Source organism: Pelophylax lessonae (assembly GCF_965119305.1).
Source record: "Pelophylax lessonae genome assembly, chromosome: 2".
Classification (NCBI taxonomy): domain Eukaryota; kingdom Metazoa; phylum Chordata; class Amphibia; order Anura; family Ranidae; genus Pelophylax; species Pelophylax lessonae.
The window spans coordinates 301,632,726-301,650,794 of record NC_138769.1 but is presented as its reverse complement, the minus strand read 5'-3'; the positions used below and the strand labels follow the sequence as shown (position 1 = coordinate 301,650,794).

The window sequence follows — 18,069 nt, the reverse complement described above, 5'->3', positions numbered from 1 at the left end:
AGTTTGTAGAACACAGTTTCCCTAAAATTCAGCAGACTCTGTCCCTAACAGGATTGAGAAGAGATCGTAGATCAGGATTGAGTGCAGACCCCACCCCCCACACAGCAATATCGATTGTAGTTTGTAGAAGACACTGACCCTATAATTCAGCAGACTCTATCCCTAAAATGCCTACAACTCGCCCTGCCTAAACACTCCGACCTGTCCCTCAATTCTATCCGGACACAAATGGTTTTTTCCTGCCTATCTTTCCCTAATCAGCAGCCAGCACGTTGATGTGTGCTCTGTCCCTGAATCTAAGCAGCATAATGACGCCGCTGCGGCTGCCTCGAACTTATAAAGACTTGGTCACATGCTTCAGACGGCCAATCACAGCTACTGAGACATTTGCAGGCATGGCTGGGATGGCTTAAGGCACACCAGTTAAACGATTGTTGATTGGCTGTTGAAAGCCCGCCATGAAAAGAGCGCCAAAGCATGCAAAACCCGGAAATAAAACGACCGAACACGGATTTTTACCCGAACATACAGTAAAGTGTCCGTGTCCGTGTTCGGGTACAAAAAATCCAATTATTCGGTACGAACACGAATAATACAGTCCGTGTTCGCTCAACACTATTTACTACCACATTGGCATTTCATAATATAACTGTAAATAAGATCTAAAATATCTCTATTTTAGTAATTAGGACAAAAAAAATAAATTTGAAAGGAATTCACAATAAAATGTTAATGTTTAATTGGGGGAAATTATTCCTTTATCAATATATCACAACTTTTTAATGCACACAGTGTTTTATATATACATAGTATTTAGTTGCCCTCTTCCATAGCCAAATACATGGGAGTTTAAAACTACACAAAATGCCCTTTGTGACAAAATGTATCTTTTAATATTAAACAACACATATAATAAAAAAAAAAGCATTTTAACAAGCCTATTTACATAGTTTGGTAGAAAAAAAAATAGAGAACCCAGTTATTCCAACATTGTGACATAGCAAGATTTACATAACCTCAGCATAGGGTGGTATCACAAAAACAATCTGGCATGCTCGCTATTCTACATTTTTCACCAAATGAAAACAAATCACAAGCTACTTGTACACTCATAGCCCTGATGTCTCAATAATAATCACTGCTACTAACAATTATTTGGCCATACCTCTGGCCATAATATCTTTTTGGCCAGACTAAACCTACTCCTAACTGCAGTTTGACAGGCTTACGTTCAGATTCAATCAACTAGCTTGCTGGAATTCAACACAATCCAAGGTGACATGTCTTCCCTAGCTTGAAGCTTGTATGAATGCAGAAGATATAGGGTAATGTAAAAAAATCTCTCTAATATAACAAAAACTGTGGAATATAAATAATAGAAAGACTTGGCCATCAGTGTGCCATATTTTTTTAAAGCACAGAAAAAAAGGATTCACACATAGGATTTAATTAGCTTGGTATTCTTTCATAATAATTTAGTATATTATGTTCATCATACTCCTTATGTTTGTTGCCATCATCCTCATCATTTTCTGCCTGTGGATCAGGTATTACTCTGGGCTTACTCTGAGTTCTTCTTCTCTGGCTCAAGCAGCTCTTATGGCAAAGAAAGCCAAGCAGATATAACAGCCAAAACATTTAAAGCACATGTTTCACAAAAGAACAAAAAGCCAATTACTTTATATTCCATGGATCCTAAGCATATAGCTAATATTCTTTTATTAAATGGGAACATATTGATGATTGATGTTCTAAGACTGTTTATCTTACCTGTAAAGTTGACATTACGAATGTATTTTAGGAGTTCAGTTCCATCAACTGGGTCCATACGACTGCAAAGTCCAACACTTCCAGGACAGACAGTTTTGTGCATATTGTGAAGAGCATGTGCCATTGCATATACTGCATCTATAACAAATTGTACTTTCCCCTCTTGCTCATAGGCAGACCCCACACCAATTCGCTCCTGATCTGTGGTTAAAAGAAGGACAAAAAAACAAATAGTGGTAATAGTGCCTATAGGAGTGGCTTAGTAAAAACATAGTTTTTTTTCTGATGTTTTTTCCAGACACAAGGGCTTAACAAGAAATCTTGAATCCCCATTGCAAAATGTTTAAGGCTCAACTCTATCACCACAGAAAACAAAACCAGTGTGTCAGTGCAGGAATGTAAACAGAAGTTTTATTGATGTCAGTGAGACTGAGAACAAATGCCCCCACTTTAATTTATAGTGGGAGTTCCACTGATACTAGAGCCAAAGAAGGCTTTGCTTCTAAGTCCCACTGCAACATTCAGGAACAAAGCCTGCTCTTGAATTGCTGTCAGTGGGCTTACTTATGGTACCTTTTCTTTTCCTATGGCTGTTGTTGGCCCTGGCAAATATCACTGGGAAAAGGACCAAAGGAAGATAGTTTGCGCTGGATTGGTCCTGTGAAGTAAAGTATTGTTGAAATAACATCATATGGGCAGAACAGAGAGCTAACCTCTCTTAGGTCTGTGTGACCACAACCAATCCTTACCACAGGCCTCATAGCAGTCTCAAGAGCTTCTATAGCATCAGATCCATCAATGACTAGATATGTAGTTATACCAAGACATTTATTACAAGTTGCTTATAGCAGTTTCTGACAATTGATTGTAATACTTTTTATTTTCAGGCAAAAAAAGTTGATTCACAAATTTTGGCTTGCATGCAGTTACATGGTCTTTCATGGAAAATTCCCAACTTGCAACTAGATTTCCAAACATTCTACTTTTTTACCTACGCACACATGTAGAAGAATGCCTAGCAGGAAGCTTTGTGGGCAAATGTTTTTTTTTTCAGGGTGTTTTAGTTAGGACACTTCTAAAAATGCTTCTAATGTTTGTATTTTTCTTGGGTGCAGCACCTTTGTGATAGATTCAGAAGAGAATCCACAAATAAAATATGTTTTGGGGGCTGTGAAGCATAGGGGTACCCGCAGCTGCAGACAGTGGATACTAATAACAGAAGCTGTGGAATGACTGGATTTGCCAAACTACAGCCATCAGCAAAGACAAATTTTTAATTTCAACCATCATCCTAATGGAAAGGTTGGCAGTTTTCCTCCATCTACTCTTCTACCTCAAGTTTAACTTTCTCAGTTTTTGAAATCCTGAATCCAGCAGCACCAATCCTGCTTTTGCTTATAATAGAAGCAAAATGACTAAGAGCCAGAGGAGATTGTGTAAAAGTTGCAGCCAGCCAAAAGAAATTAACAGGCAATCAAGTCAATGCCATCTGCTTGCCAGGGCCGAATCACCCCAATTATATTGGTGCAATATATTTGGGAACTGGAGTTATTTTTATTGGTGTTGCTTTCTCTACCACCCCAAACTTATATTATAGATGCCTGCACTCCATACCTTAAGCTGTTTGCCCCCAGAGTCTCTGTAATGCCATGTTCATTGCTGCACTTCTTTTATGATTGATGACAAGATTTGTTTTAATAGTTGGCAGCTCCGAAAAATTATATTAATAACAACTTTAATATATTTGTTTGAGTGTCTAACAGATAGCAACTAAAAATTCTTTAACTTCAGAATGAAAATAAAAAGAATATAAAACATGGATTAACTGATTAGTTGTCAACTGTACCTATCAACTGTAGGCTTTATATTTATATACGGTATATACAATGGATTTATGTATAATATATATATTACTATACAGTATATAAATATATATATATACATACACACACACATATACCTCGCAAGCCTTGTGTATGAATATACAGTATATAACATTTTTAAGATGTTTATACAGAGTATACATGGAGGATGTGTGTAAAAAATTATATCTTTTGTCACAGGTTGATGGTCATTACAAAGCTTATTTTTTGGTATTTTGAGGAAGCTGTTTGCTTAGTTAAAGCAAAAAAGCAAATGTTTTTTTCTTAAAATCTATACTAGAGAATGTGTGCATGAGAGTTAATGGGGCTGAAATACAGTGGGTACGGAAAGTATTCAGACCCCCTTAAATTTTTCACTCTTTGTTATATTGCAGCAATTTGCTAAAATCATTTAGGTTCATTCTTCTTCCTCATGAATGTACACATAGCACCCCATACTGACAGAAAAACACAGAATTGTTGACATTGTTGCAGATTTATTAAAAAAGAAAAACTGAAATATCACATGGTCCTAAGTATTCAGACCCTTTGCTCAGTATTTAGTAGAAGCCCCCATTTGATCTAATACAGCCAGGAGTCTTTTTGGGAAAGATGCAACAAGTCTTTCACACCTGGATTTGGGGATCCTCTGCCATTCCTCCTTGCAGATCCTCTCCAGTTCTGTCAGGTTGGATGGTAAACGTTGGTGGACAGCCATTTTTAGGTCTCTCCAGAGATGCTCAATTGGGTTTAAGTCAGGGCTCTGGCTGGGCCATTCAAGAACAGTCACGGAGTTGTTGTGAAGCCACTCCTTCATTATTTTAGCTGTGTGCTTAGGGTCATTGTCTTGTTGGAAGGTAAACCTTCGGCCCAGTCTGAGGTCCAGAGCACTCTGGAGAAGGTTTTTGTCCAGGATATCCCTGTACTTGGCCGCATTCATCTTTCCCTCGATTCCAACCAGTCGTCCTGTCCCTGCAGCTGAAAAACACCCCCACAGCATGATGCTGCCACCACCATGCTTCACTGTTGGGACTGTTTTGGACAGGTGATGAGCAGTGCCTGGTTTTCTCCACACAAATACCGCTTAGAATTAAGGCCAAAAAGTTCTATTTTGGTCTCATCAGACCAGAGAATCTTATTTCTCACCATCTTGGAGTCCTTCAGGTGTTTTTTAGCAAACTCCATGCGGGCTTTCATGTGTCTTACACTGAGGAGAGGCTTCTGTCGGGCCACTCTGCCATAAAGCCCAGACTGGTGGAGGGCTGCAGTGATGGTTGACTTTCTACAACTTTCTCCCATCTCCTGACTGCATCTCTGGAGCTCAGCCACAGTGATCTTTGGGTTCTTCTTTACCTCTCTCACCAAGGTTCTTCTCCCCCGATAGCTCAGTTTGGCCGGACGGCCAGCTCTAGGAAGGGTTCTGGTCGTCCCAAACGTCTTCCATTTGAGGATTATGGAGGCCACTGTGCTCTTAGGAACCTTAAGTGCAGCAGAAATCTTTTTGTAACCTTGGCCAGATCTGTGCCTTGCCACAATTCTGTCTCTGAGCTCTTCAGGCAGTTCCTTTGACCTCATGATTCTCATTTGCTCTGACATGCATTGTGATCTGGAAGGTCTTATATAGACAGGTGTGTGGCTTTCCTAATCAAGTCCAATCAGTATAATCAAACACAGCTGGACTCAAATGAAGGTGTAGAACCATCTCAAGGATGATCAGAAGAAATGGAAAGCACCTGAGTTAAATATATGAGTGTCACAGCAAAGGGTCTGAATACTTAGGACCATGTGATATTTCAGTTTTTCTTTTTTAATAAATCTGCAACAATGTCAACAATTCTGTGTTTTTCTGTCAGTATGGGGTGCTATGTGTACATTCATGAGGAAGAAGAATGAACTTAAATGATTTTAGAAAATGGCTGCAATATAACAAAGAGTGAAAAATTTAAGGGGGTCTGAATACTTTCCGTACCCACTGTAGTTGTTCGCTTTGCAAGGGAATTTTCCTTTAGAAAAAAGTGAATGGGGTGAAGCTCTGCTGACTTCCTTCATCCAATAATGTGCAAGCAAAAACACTGTTACTTTTTCTTTTCCTTGCACTTGCTTGTGTATTGTTTGCAAAGTAAATTTTCACCACAATCACTAAGCTATGGGAACATTGCTTAGCTAAAGGAAAATTCCTCAGCAAAGTGAAAATTTCCTTTGCAAAGTGAACAGGCTACTTGCCTTTGATAACTCAACCCCTCAACCCCTTTATGTGTGATAGGCTAAAATACAAAAAAAAAAGTTTTTTCTCTCACTGCAATCTACAATGATATACTGTAAAATGCTACACTTACTCAACTTATGTTAAACTGTCTAACAGTTTTTCCCGCTCAACAAAATTCCATAAAGAAATCATAATAGACAAAGGGGTTGATTTGCTAAAGCTAGAGAATGCAAAATCTGATGCAGCTCTGCAAAAAAAAAAAAAAAAAAAAAGACTTCCAGTTTTTTATTTGTCGAAGCCTAATTGAACAAGCCAAAGTTAGAAGCTGATTGGCTACCATGCACAGCTGCACCAGAATTTCCACTCTCCAGTTTTAATAAATCAACCCCAAAGTGTCTGTAAAAGATGAGCGTTCCATGTGTTCATTTTTATATGGATCCAGATGAAATGCAATGTATCTAAGTGGGTGTGCGGGTGTAAACGGATCTGCGTCAGTTACATCTACTCACATCTGAGTCGGTTTAGGTCCACAAAAACAAAAGGAAAATGTTTACATACTTTTCCATTTTTGCAGGCCCAAATAGGACAGATCAGATGAACACTGATGCAAAAAGACCCATGGGCGGCCACGTGAATAGTCCCTAAGACACTACAATAACAACACTGTACAGTGGGAAAATAAATATTTGGTCCCCAGCAGGTTTTGTAAGTTTGCCCACTTACAAAGAAATTTAGGGTCTATAACTTTTATTATGGGTGTATTTTAAATGACAGAGACAAAATATCAACCAAAAATCCAGAAAAACACATATAAATTAAGCTGCAGTTCAGTGAGTAAAATAAGTATTTGATGCCCAAGCAAAACATGACTTAGTACTTGGTGGAGAAACCATTGTCGGCAAGCACAGAGGTAAAACATTTCTTGTAGTTGTTTACCAGGTTTGCACACAGCTGAGGAGGGATTTTTGGTCCACTCCTCTTTACAGATCCTCTCTACATCGTTAAGGTTTCTTGGTTGTCTCTTAACAACTGGAAGTTTCAGCTCCCTCCATAAATTTTCTATAGGATTAGGTCTGGAGACTGGCTAGGCCACTTAATGACCGTAATGGGTTTCTTCTTGAGCGACTCCTTTGTTGCCTTTATGGTATGTTTTGGGTCATTGTCATGCCCATGACCCATCTTCAGTGTTCTGGTTGAGGGAAGAAGGTTCTCGTCCGAGATTTTACAATATATGGCCTTGTCCATTGGAACCTCAATGCGGAAAAGTCGACCTGTACCTTTAGCAGAGAAACAGCCCCAAAGCATCATGTTTCCACCTCCGTGCTTGACTGTATGGATGTGTTCTTAGGGTCATAGTCAGCATTTTTCTTCCTACAAACACAGCGAGTCAAGTTAATGCCAAAGAGCTCAATTTTGAGCTCATCTGACCACAGAACTTTCTCCCAATCCTTCTCTAATTAATTTAGATGTTCATTGGCATGACTGTACATGTGCCTTCTTGAGGAATGAGACTCGCCATGTTTGGAGGAAGAAAAATGCTGACTATGACCCTAAAAACACCATTCCTACAGTCAAGCATGGAGGTGGAAACATTATGCTTTAGGGCTGTTTCTCTGCTAAAGATACAGACCAACTTTGCCACATTTGGGTTCCAATTGACGGGGCCATGTGTTGTAAAATCTTGAATGAGAAAATTCTTCCCTCAGCCAGAACACTGAAGATGGGCCATGGATGGGTCTTTCAGCATGACAATGACCTAAAACATACTGCCAAGGCAACAAAGGAGTGGCTCATTAAGAAGCACGTTAAGGTCATGGAGTGGCCTAGCCAGTCTCCAGACCTTAATCTTATACAAAATTTATGGAGGGAGCTAAGACTTTAAGTTGCCAAGCGACAACCAAGAAACCTTAAGGATTTAGAGAAGATCTGTAAAGCCAAATCCCTTCTGAGATGTGTGCAAACCTGGTCACTAACTACAAGAAACGTCTCACCTCTGTGTTTGCCAACAAGGGTTTCTCCACCAAGTATTAAGTCATGTTTTGCTTGGGGATCAAATACTTATTTTACTCACTGAACTGCAACTCAATTTATAACATTTGTAGCATGTGTTTTTTCTGGATTTTTGGTTGATATTCTGTCTCTATCATTTAAAATACACCTATGATAAAAATGATAGACCCTTCATTTCTTTGTAAGTGGGAAAACTTACATAATCTGCAGGGGATCAAAAAATTATTTTCCACCCTGGACATGTATATCACTGGAGCCCAAATAGGCAGACTAATATGCATTATTCTACTGTAAAAAGAAATACTGATAAAAAAATAGGAAAACACAGTTAATATTTACTGTCCAAAATAGTGAAATATTTATAATTTATTTTTACTTGTAAAAGACAAAATATGTATCAAAGCATGCATTCAAGCAGATGAATCATTTTCAAGCTTTATTTTGGGGAAAAATGGAATATGGACATTTGTTGCCCAGCAATGACATTAAAGTAAAATAATTATACTGTTATGTGTTAAACACTGCTTTGTGGATTATATATCTGATTGCCTGAGGCAATGCAAGTTTCTATCACTGAGCCCTAAAATAAGAATAGGATATTTTCACTTTGAATTGGTAGAACTTTTCGATTGCATATCTTATTGACTAAAATATTTCAAGAATAACAGTTTAAAACAATGTAGCTAAAAATTTAAGCAAAGTTTAGAACACTTTACTTTTGTGTTAGAGGTGATATTAAACTTAGAAGAAAAAGAGCATAAACTACATGTCCATTGGAGATTATATGACTGATACTCTGAGATACTGCAAGAATAAGAGTTTTTAACACTATAGCTTACATTGGAAAGAATGGTTACATTCTGAATTATTGGAAAAAATAAGGTGCTTGACAATAGCCATAAATGAATCTGATAGATTAAAGATTTACTTAAGACTAGGAAATGTGTGCCCATTCATATTTTCGTGTTTTCAAATTTCTGTTTAGCTCCATTATTGTCTGCTTTAGATTGTTTTCTTCCTGTGACAAATGTATATCTTAAAGTGAAAGTAAAGTGTTAGTAAACCCAGAACCCTGCATTCACTATATTTGGTCTCCCATAGTACAGAACTTAAGGCTCGTACACACTTGACGCAAATCAGACGAAATATCCTCCGATATTTCTCTCTCATGCTTAGAGGTCATAACCGTTTTTAGTTGACAGTGCATAATGTTCACAAAATTTCTCGTCAGATTTTTTTTTTTTTTGGGACATTTGTACATAGACTTCCGGGTCGTCAGCAACTTCAGATCATGTGCGTTCTTTCGTATGAGATTTTTCACGGACGTACTGCATACACATTGAACGAAAATTGGTCGTGCTGGGGACGGACGATAACAATTTTGGTGTTTGTGCCTCCATTTTTTTTCGTTGAAAATGTCGGCATCGGCTGCTGAAAGTTGTGCACACACTAGCCAAAAATCATACAATTTTACCTCGGACGGGAATTTTCGGCAGATTTTCTACTAGTGTGTACCCCACTTTATTTGTAAGCACTGTTTGAATAAAGATCTAAGGATTGCCTGTTTAAATATTGATAAATAAGTCAACAATCTCCATGAGGTATACTTATTTTTTTAATGTATGGTGTTTCAAATAGAGTATTTGAGACAGTATTTGGAGTGGCGGGTGATGGAGGTAAAGGATTAAGACTGATAGTTAGGAGGGGCAGGGGACAGGAACTCGAGGTAAAGTGGGGTCCGTGAGAGTTAGTGATGGGGGGTTTTTGCCAATGAAGTAGTAAGGGAGAACATATCAAGATTCCTTCTTTGGGCACAAAGGACTGTGAAGATATGAAAAATGAAACCAGAAAAGAAGATAAACGTAAAGTGAAGATTGTGACAATTGTAAAGGAGGCTTGTGGAGGAAAGGGTAAATATGCAGGACAGCGTTCAAAGATCAGGGACAGTGACATTGTATTAAAGAGAGCAGATGAGAGAGAATTTGAAAATCAAAGGAGGACTGTGATTAAGTTCAGAGGAGAGGGGTCTTTGTGATTGGGATTACATGGCAGAATGTCAGTAGTGCCTGATCATAGATGATTTGACTAGGTTGTGACTGGGAGGTGTGAAAGGAGAGGTAAAAAGAGCAGTAACAATTAGGATAGGAAATAAAGAGACAGCAGGAGCACATTATTACCAGAAAAGAGAAAAATGGTCAGTGGAAGCAGACTTTGGGAAACAAGTGGAAGGAGCAATCAAGAGCAGATCATAGACCCAAAATCAGGAAGAGTAAAGGAGAGGGCAGAAGGAGAAAATGAAAACACAAAATGCTAAATTTCAGCCTTTATCCAATTGAAATAAGTGAAAGTACAGTTTCTGCACCAGCCAAAATGCATTAAAGTAGAGATTATGGGGCTAGGTGGTAAGTGAGTGGGGCTTAGTGCTAATGGGGCTTAAAGGTTCCAGGTATGTCCAGCTTGGACCAATGTAAGTATATATATATACTCAACAAGTGGAATCCCTCTAGAAGCTGGAAATAACTGTAGAAGACAACGCTATGCACCACAATGCAGAAAGGTAGCTGCTCAACATGGGGTCCAAAAGCTAGTGGAAACTGCTGCAGTGGCGTTGTCTACAACCACAGGTATTATCCCACAGGTATGGTAATAGCATAGTTACATTAGTCCAAACTGGACCAATGTAACTATTTCAAAATGCCATACCTGGAATTCTTTAAAAACATAATAATATGTCAGATTGCATTAAAGGTGGTTGCTGGATAGGAAATGTTCAGTGGTGCTAACATGAATGCAACATGGATAACTACTGGATGTGCTTGCATAGGCCTCATTTACTGAAAGTTCAAGTTGGAACTACAGCACATTAACTTATAAGCTGAAAAAGGAGAACAATTGAGAGAGGAGATGAACTGAAAGTACTGAGAATTTAGGACATAAAATGCAGAGTATACACAAGGGGGACACTTCAAAAAACACTGAAGAAACGGAACAGAGTGGACGCAGAAAAGCAGTAACAGTGCAATGAACAGGAAATGGGTGCTGAATAACAGATGAAAAACAGGAAAAGAGCAGTAGACTGAATTGGAAGTCATTAAGAAGACCTGTGAAAAATTGTCTGGGAAGAATGGCCACAGATCATAGGATACCAAACTGGCAGGAGAAGATAGTTAAGGGAAGAGAGGGTGCAGTACTAAGGATGACAGTGGAAGGGGAGAAAAGGAGACACCAATAAAAGCAATGTAACTCTGGGGAGAACACCTGAGAAAGAGGAATGTAACAGAGAGCAGAAGAGTGGGGACATAGGTGAATGTTCGCTATGGATGCATAGCTGATTAAGTACAATAATCTTCCAGGACTTCTGACAAGAAATGGGAATAAACATCTTATTTAACAATATATGTGTACACTGAAAAATGAAAGTCTTGTTAACAGAGACACTAGTTTCCCCACTGAAAATCCAGATTAAGAAACAAATTCTTTATTTTCATGTAAAAAACAAAAAAAAAAAACCCTTATAATGCATAACATGAGCAATATTTGTTGCTCAACTGTATTTTGCCTTTTATTTTTATTTTACAGAAGCACTGCAGCCATAACTCTCTTGAAGGAACAATAGAATGTCTTTATTGTAATGAAGACTTTTTTTACTTATCCATCATAAGAAAATAGAACAAAAAGAAATAAAAAGCCAACATTAATGCTATTCATTGGTAAAGAAAAATTCTTAAAGCAGTATTAAACCCAAAACAAAAAGTTTATATATTGCAGGTTACCAATGCTTAAATGTGGCTGCACTCATTTTATTGTTTAGGTCTTTTTTCTTTTATTTTCACTTGGTGATCTGGCCAGTAACAAACTTCCTGTCTAAGGGCCCTTTCACACGGCCGCTCCGTATGTCCGCAAATCATCCTATTTTTTTGCGGATTATTTACGGACATAATGTAAGTCAATGGCATTGCGGATGTCAGCGGAATACCATCCGCTGACATCCGATTTTCTTCCTTTCAGTTCTGTTCCGTTTTTTGGAATGGAACAGAACCCTATTTTTCCTCCGTTCAAAAAACGGAAAGGAAGGAAAATCGGATGTCAGCGGTGTCATCCGCTGACATCCGCAATGCCCATAGACTTACATTATGTCCGCATATTATCCGCAAACGGATGGGATGATATGCGGACATACGGACCGGATGACACAAGTGTCATCCGCTCCGTGAAAAAAAAAAAAGCCCACAGCGGAGAAAAACAGCGGAGCGGCCGTGTGAAAGAGGCCTTAGGGTGGCTCCACTTTGAATGGAGGAGGAAAGGAGCAACCCTTGGACAGCCACATGCTCATCTGGGTAGAGGGTAGAGTTAGATGCACTAGCAGATTTATTAGACTTAACCCTCCTCTTATGTTAGCTTTCTGTTACTATCCATGATGTTAACGGGTCGGTTTTGACCCGTGTCTTAAATCAGCCATAAAATACCCTCTGAACAATTATTTATCATCCAATTTGTTTCTTACCTCTTGGTTACCTTGTTAGGCTTCTTTATCCTTGAAAAGATTGGTTTTAATATTTTTGGTGTGACCCCCTTAGACCTTTCTTTTGATAGCATACCTCTCATTTTCAAATTTAAAAAATGGTAAAAAAAAAAGTCAGCAACTCTGAAATGTATTGGTCCTATGTTTCTTCACTTTATTTAGAGAACCAGACAAGCAGGCAAAGAGATAGGCCCCTCCCTAACTACAGCTCACAGGGTTGAGAGGTGATTGGCTGTCAGTGTTACTAAGCAGAGAGAGTGTTTATGATTTCAGTTTTGGCACTTATTAGTTTCCTATAATCCTATATTATAACTGGGTCAGAATTGACCCTAACACCATAAACATCTTAATTTTCACCACAGTATTTTATAATTTAGTGAAAAGGATTATTTTTCTATTACATTGTTTAACCACTTAAGCCCCAGCCCTATTTCGGACACTTTTTGTTTACAAGTTAAAACCAGTATTTTTTCGTAGAAAACTACTTAGAACCCCCAAATATTATATATATTTTTTTAGCAAAGACTCTGGAGAATAAAATGTCGGTCATTGCAAAATTTTTTGTCACGCGGTATTTGCGCAGCGGTCTTTAAAACGCAATTTTTTTGGAAAAAAGTTGAAAAATCACATTTCACTGCATTTAAAAAATACTAAACAGTAAAGTTAGGCCATTTTTTTGTATATTGTGAAAGATGATGTCACGCCAAGTAAATAGATACCCAACATGTTACGGTTTAAAATTGCGCCAACGTGGGATGGCGACAAACTACGGTCAATAGAGATCTCAATCTGCGACGCTGTAAATTTATTTACCGGTTACCAGTTTAGAGTTAGAGTGTAGCTCTTTTTTTTTAATTATTGCCCACACTCTGGCGATCGCGGCAATACCTCACATGTGTGGTTTGAACAGCGATTTCATTCGCGGCTCGACTTGCGTATACGTTTTTTTTTGTGCGCGAGCTAACGGTGACGGGGGCGGCTAAATTTTTTTTTTTTTTTTTTCCTACTTATTTTTTCTTTTTTTTAACTTTATTACAGGTTTTTTAAAAAAAAATCTAATCACTTTTATTGCTGTCACAAGCAATGTAAACATCCCTTGTGACACCAATATGTAGTGACAGGTACACTTTATGGAGGGATCGAGGGTCTAAAAGACCCTAGACCCCTCCACTACACTTCCCTGTATGCAAAACGCCGAAAATGGCATTTTTGCATACAGCCATTTTTCAAATCTGCCGCCTTTTGCAGCACAGTAACCCAGAAGTGACGTCATGGATGCCGCCTCCGGGTTACGTCATCGGAGACCCGATCAATGCCGTTTTAGGCATTCATCGGGACTCCATCCAGCCGGCGGACGTGCCGGCTGGGTGCTCGGGGCTCCCGGTGGGACGGGAGCCCCGAGCAAAGCCACGGAAGGCGGCGGGAGGGGGGGGGTTACCCGGGTAACGATCGAGCGGCTCCCGAGCCGCATCGGTCGTTACCGACGGAAAGCCGATCGTCGGCTTTAAAGCACGGTACCGGGATGATGCCTCTAGCCTCTAACCCCGTAAAGTTACCCGACGTACCGGTACGTTGATATGTGGTAAGTGGTTAAATAGAGGTTCCTGACAAAGTAAATAAATCTTGATGCAATAAACAAATTTATGTGATACTTATAGACATTCAAAACCTGAAAACGGGTCGGTTCTGACCCTAACATAAGAGGAGGGTTAAAGCGGAGTTCCAGCCATTTACTCACCTGTCCAACGGTCCAGCGATGCGGCCGCCGGAAGCCTCGATCCTCTCCCTCGGCGCCGGCATCACTGCTGTGGGCACCCGGCTGTTACAGTTTGCGGCTTCACAGCCGGGTACCCACTGCGCATGCGCGAGTCGCGCTGCGCGCCGTGATTGGCCGGCAATCTTCTGGGACCTCTGACGTGTCCCAGAAGATTGCAGGGAGGGAGGGGGAGAGGAGAACTTCCGCTCAGGGCACCGCGGCGCTCCGAGCGGAAGTGGGAGCGGGTACCTGTCAAAACTAGGTACCCGCTCCCCCCCCCAAAAAATGACATGCCAAATGTGGCATGTCGGGGGGTCAGGACTCCCTAAAGCGGAAGTTCCACTTTTGGGTGGAACTCCGCTTTAAATAACAAATTAAAGCCAAGCTCCCGTTAACACTTTTTAAGTAGTTACAGCAACAGTTACAGAAAACAAATGCAGTCATCACATCTGAGAATTAGTAAACTGCTATAAAATATATTTTTGGTTTTGGGTTCAATATCACTTTATTCGATATCCAGTGCTCACAATTCTTGAATTTTATAGTGGATAAAAAAAAAAAATCTCCTAACTTTGTCTCAATCACCCGCTATTTCACTCTTTTTTGTGACTTTCAGTTGCAGACTGTAAAATTTAACTTTACTCTGCAGTGTATGTGCATAACAGTGACCAATTCACCCGTTCCAAGCCAACAGAGAAGAAGAATTGTCAGAATTTATGGTAGCTCTCACTGCCAGTTAACAAAACTGCATATAGATGTGATACTGACATATATCAAAATAAGCACTGTGACTAACAATGAACAGCAGGACAGCAATACTCAGATGTATGAGTTCTAAATGCACCCAGAAAATAGCAAATATCTTCTTTTACACAAAGGATAGGAGAACATGCAAGTGAGCATAAGGAGCCTGGTGAACATTACAAGAACGTAATACAGGTATAACACGTTGTAATGTGACCACCCAATCTGACTTATTAACCACTTAAGCCCCGGAAGATTTTACCCCCATTCCGACCAGGGGGTATTTTGCGATTCGGCACTGCGTGAATTTAACGCACAATTGCGCGGTCGTGCGACGCTGTACCTAAACGAATTTGACGTCCTTTTTTTCCCACAAACAGAGCTTTCTTTTGGTGGTATTTGATCACCTGTGCGATTTTTTGATCACGCGCTATAAACAAAAAAAGAGCGTCAATTTTGCAAAAATAACAATATTTTTCACATTTTTTTATATGAAATTCCCCCAAAAAAAAATGTAAAAATCAAAATTTTTAAAAATTTTCGGCCAATTTATTTTATGCTACCTATGTTTGGTAAAAAAAATCGCAAAAAGCGTATTTTGATTGGTTTGCGCAAAAGTTATCGCGTTTACTAACAAAGGGAAAGATTTTTGTCATTTTTGTTGTTTTTTTTTTTAACGCGTAATGGCGGCGATCTGCGATTTTTTTTGCGGTACTGCGACATTGCGGCGGACAGATCGGACCCTTGACTGACATTTTTGACACTTTTGGGGTTACCAGTGACATTTCTACAGTAATCAGTGCTATACATATGCACTGTTACTGTAAAAATACACTGGTAGTGAAGGGGTTAACTTTATTTGGAAGGGAGGGGCTGTGTGTGTCCCTAGGGGCGTGGTTTCTACTGTGATTGGCTGTGGCTCTAGCTGTAAGGACACTGATCAACGGATCTACATACTAGATCCGTTTTATCAGTGTCTTTGCAGCCAGGAGAATGACAGGCAGTTTGTTTACACAAGCTGCCTGACATTCTCCCTCTCCCCCGCCGATCGCCGAGTGACCGGCGGACATCGGGTCCGCTGGTCACACGCGCGGGGGGGTCCGTGACCACGCGGGAGCGGGAGCGCGCCCCGGGGGGCGCGCGCTCGCTCCCTAGACCCTCACAAGCAAGCAACGTAGCCCTACGTTAGTTTGCCTGTGAGGGGCTGACCGCCGACGTAGATAGTCGTGCGGCGGTCGGCAAGTGGTTAAGTCAAACCTTGAAAATTGGCAATGTTTGACATAAAGGACTTAGCCCTCCAAGAGTAAAAAAATAATGGTGGCATGTCCTTACTTTTTATTATTATAAAAATTTATATAGCGCCAACAGTTTGCACAGCACTTTATAAAATGAAGGCAGACATTATAGTTACAATACAATTTGGCATAAGAGGAATCGGAGGGCCCTGCTTGTTAGAGCTTACAATTTAAGAGGGAGGGTCAAGTGATACAAAAGGTAATAAGTGTGGGGGATGAGCTGATGGAGAAAGTAAATACACAGTGTATTAGTTAGAAGCAGGATAGGTTTCTTTAAAGAGAAGGGTTTTCAGGGATAGCCCAAAGATGGGTAGATTAGGAGATAGTCGGACAGATTGGTGTAGGGAGAAGGTGACAAGGCAACTAAAGATCAGGAGGTCTTTGGAGGACTGAAGAGTGCAGTTTGGTTGAAATTTTGAGACCAGGTTAGTGATGTAGCTGGGGGCAGAGTTGTGGATGGCTTTGTAAGTTGTTGTTAGTACTTTGAATTATTCGTTGGGTGAGCGGAAGCCCGTGGAGGGATTTTCAGAGAGGGTACTAGACACTGAACGGCTGGTAAAGTGGATGAGTCTTGCAGCAGCATTCATGATGGACTGAAGGGGGATAGCCTATGTAAAGGTAAAACAATGAGGAGGGAGTTGCAGTAGTCGAGGTGAGAGATAACCGGGGAGTGAATTAGAAGTTTAGTGGTGTCAATGGTTAAAAAGGGACGTATCCTGGAGATGTTGCAGAGCCTGAGGCGGCATAATTTTGACAGGGATTGAATGTGAGCCTAAATGGACACTTACTTGTACACTTCTTTCCATGACCACCCCTGCGCAATGCATTTCGACTCAATCTGCAGTGAAAATTGTCTTCCCAAAATTCTGCGAACCAAACATTCCTTCTGTTGTTATCCAATGTCCGACTTGTAAAGTATCTGTCAAACCCTAAGAAAAGTAAAAAAATATATATATTTTATATTTCGAAAAGTGTTCACAGCCTTCCACTTTTTCCACATTTTGATATGTTACAGCCTTATTCCAAAATGTATTAAATACATTATTTTCCTAAAATTCTCCAAACAATACCCCATAATGACAACGTGAAAGAAGTTTGCATGAAATCTAAAAAAAAATCACATGTTGCACAAGACACCGAGGCTGGGTCCTGGAAGGATGCAATAATTCCCCTCTCTTTTGACTGTGATCCCTTTAAGGGAACAAAAGGGTTACCTCACTGGTCAGAGGAAGTGGATTTAAAAAAAAGAGAGGAAGTTGAAGTTGTGGTGTGGAGGAGTATAGAGGAGCCTGTGGATGGTAGATGGTGGATTTTTTTGTACAGCTGTGAGGGTGCATGTGAGTATTCTGCCAAAAGTAGAGGACTGTTATCCTTTGTTGTGTTTTTTTTGCTGCTCAGAAGCTGTTTAGGTTAAAAAAAAACGTTCCTTTGATTGCAGTGCCTATGTCCTGCGATCCAACTGATTCCCCAAACATTGCAACTGGTGGAGAATGCAGGCAGGATAGAGTAATAGGCACAAGAAAAAAACAAATTTTTTTAGTTGCATTGGACTTAAAACTGACATTTAAAGGGACAGTACATTAAATTCATGTCCTTGGTTAAAGCCGCACAAACCCTGAAAGCTGAAACAATGGAGGAGCTAATTAAACAGTTATCCCTGTCTAATATGTTATCCCTGTCTAATATGCATACTCGCCCTGAGGAAGGTAATCAGCGCTTAGCGACAAAGCTGGAGGTACAACAAGCTCACCACAAAGAGGCTCTGGTTCTGCACGAAGAAAGTACTCGCCTGCTGGTGACCCAGCTGGCAGCCCAGCAAGTGGCTATACAGACTCAGATGACTGCCTTGCAAGAGGCAGTAAAGCATCTTTCTCCGGGTTTTGAGCAAGCAGCTGTTGCCCCTG

The 18,069-nt window shown here is 40.0% G+C and overlaps 2 protein-coding genes across 2 annotated transcripts in view; one reads left to right on the top strand and one right to left on the bottom strand.

Annotated features, from left to right (window-relative positions):
• GRM4 (glutamate metabotropic receptor 4) overlaps positions 1 to 18,069 on the bottom strand; it is a 317,007-nt gene that overhangs the window by 63,072 nt on the left and 235,866 nt on the right. Inside the window, exons 6-7 of the mRNA XM_082244635.1 lie at positions 16,954 to 17,094; positions 1,771 to 1,971 (exon numbers count right to left, since the gene is read on the bottom strand). Coding sequence (XP_082100761.1) covers positions 1,771 to 1,971; positions 16,954 to 17,094 — 342 coding nt within the window. The remainder of the gene's footprint in view (positions 1 to 1,770; positions 1,972 to 16,953; positions 17,095 to 18,069) is intronic.
• The window catches only part of HMGA1 (high mobility group AT-hook 1), a 436,480-nt gene continuing 427,129 nt past the window's right edge, over positions 8,719 to 18,069 (top strand). Inside the window, exon 1 of the mRNA XM_082244638.1 lies at positions 8,719 to 8,731. The gene's annotated coding sequence lies outside the window, so the exon portion shown is untranslated. The remainder of the gene's footprint in view (positions 8,732 to 18,069) is intronic.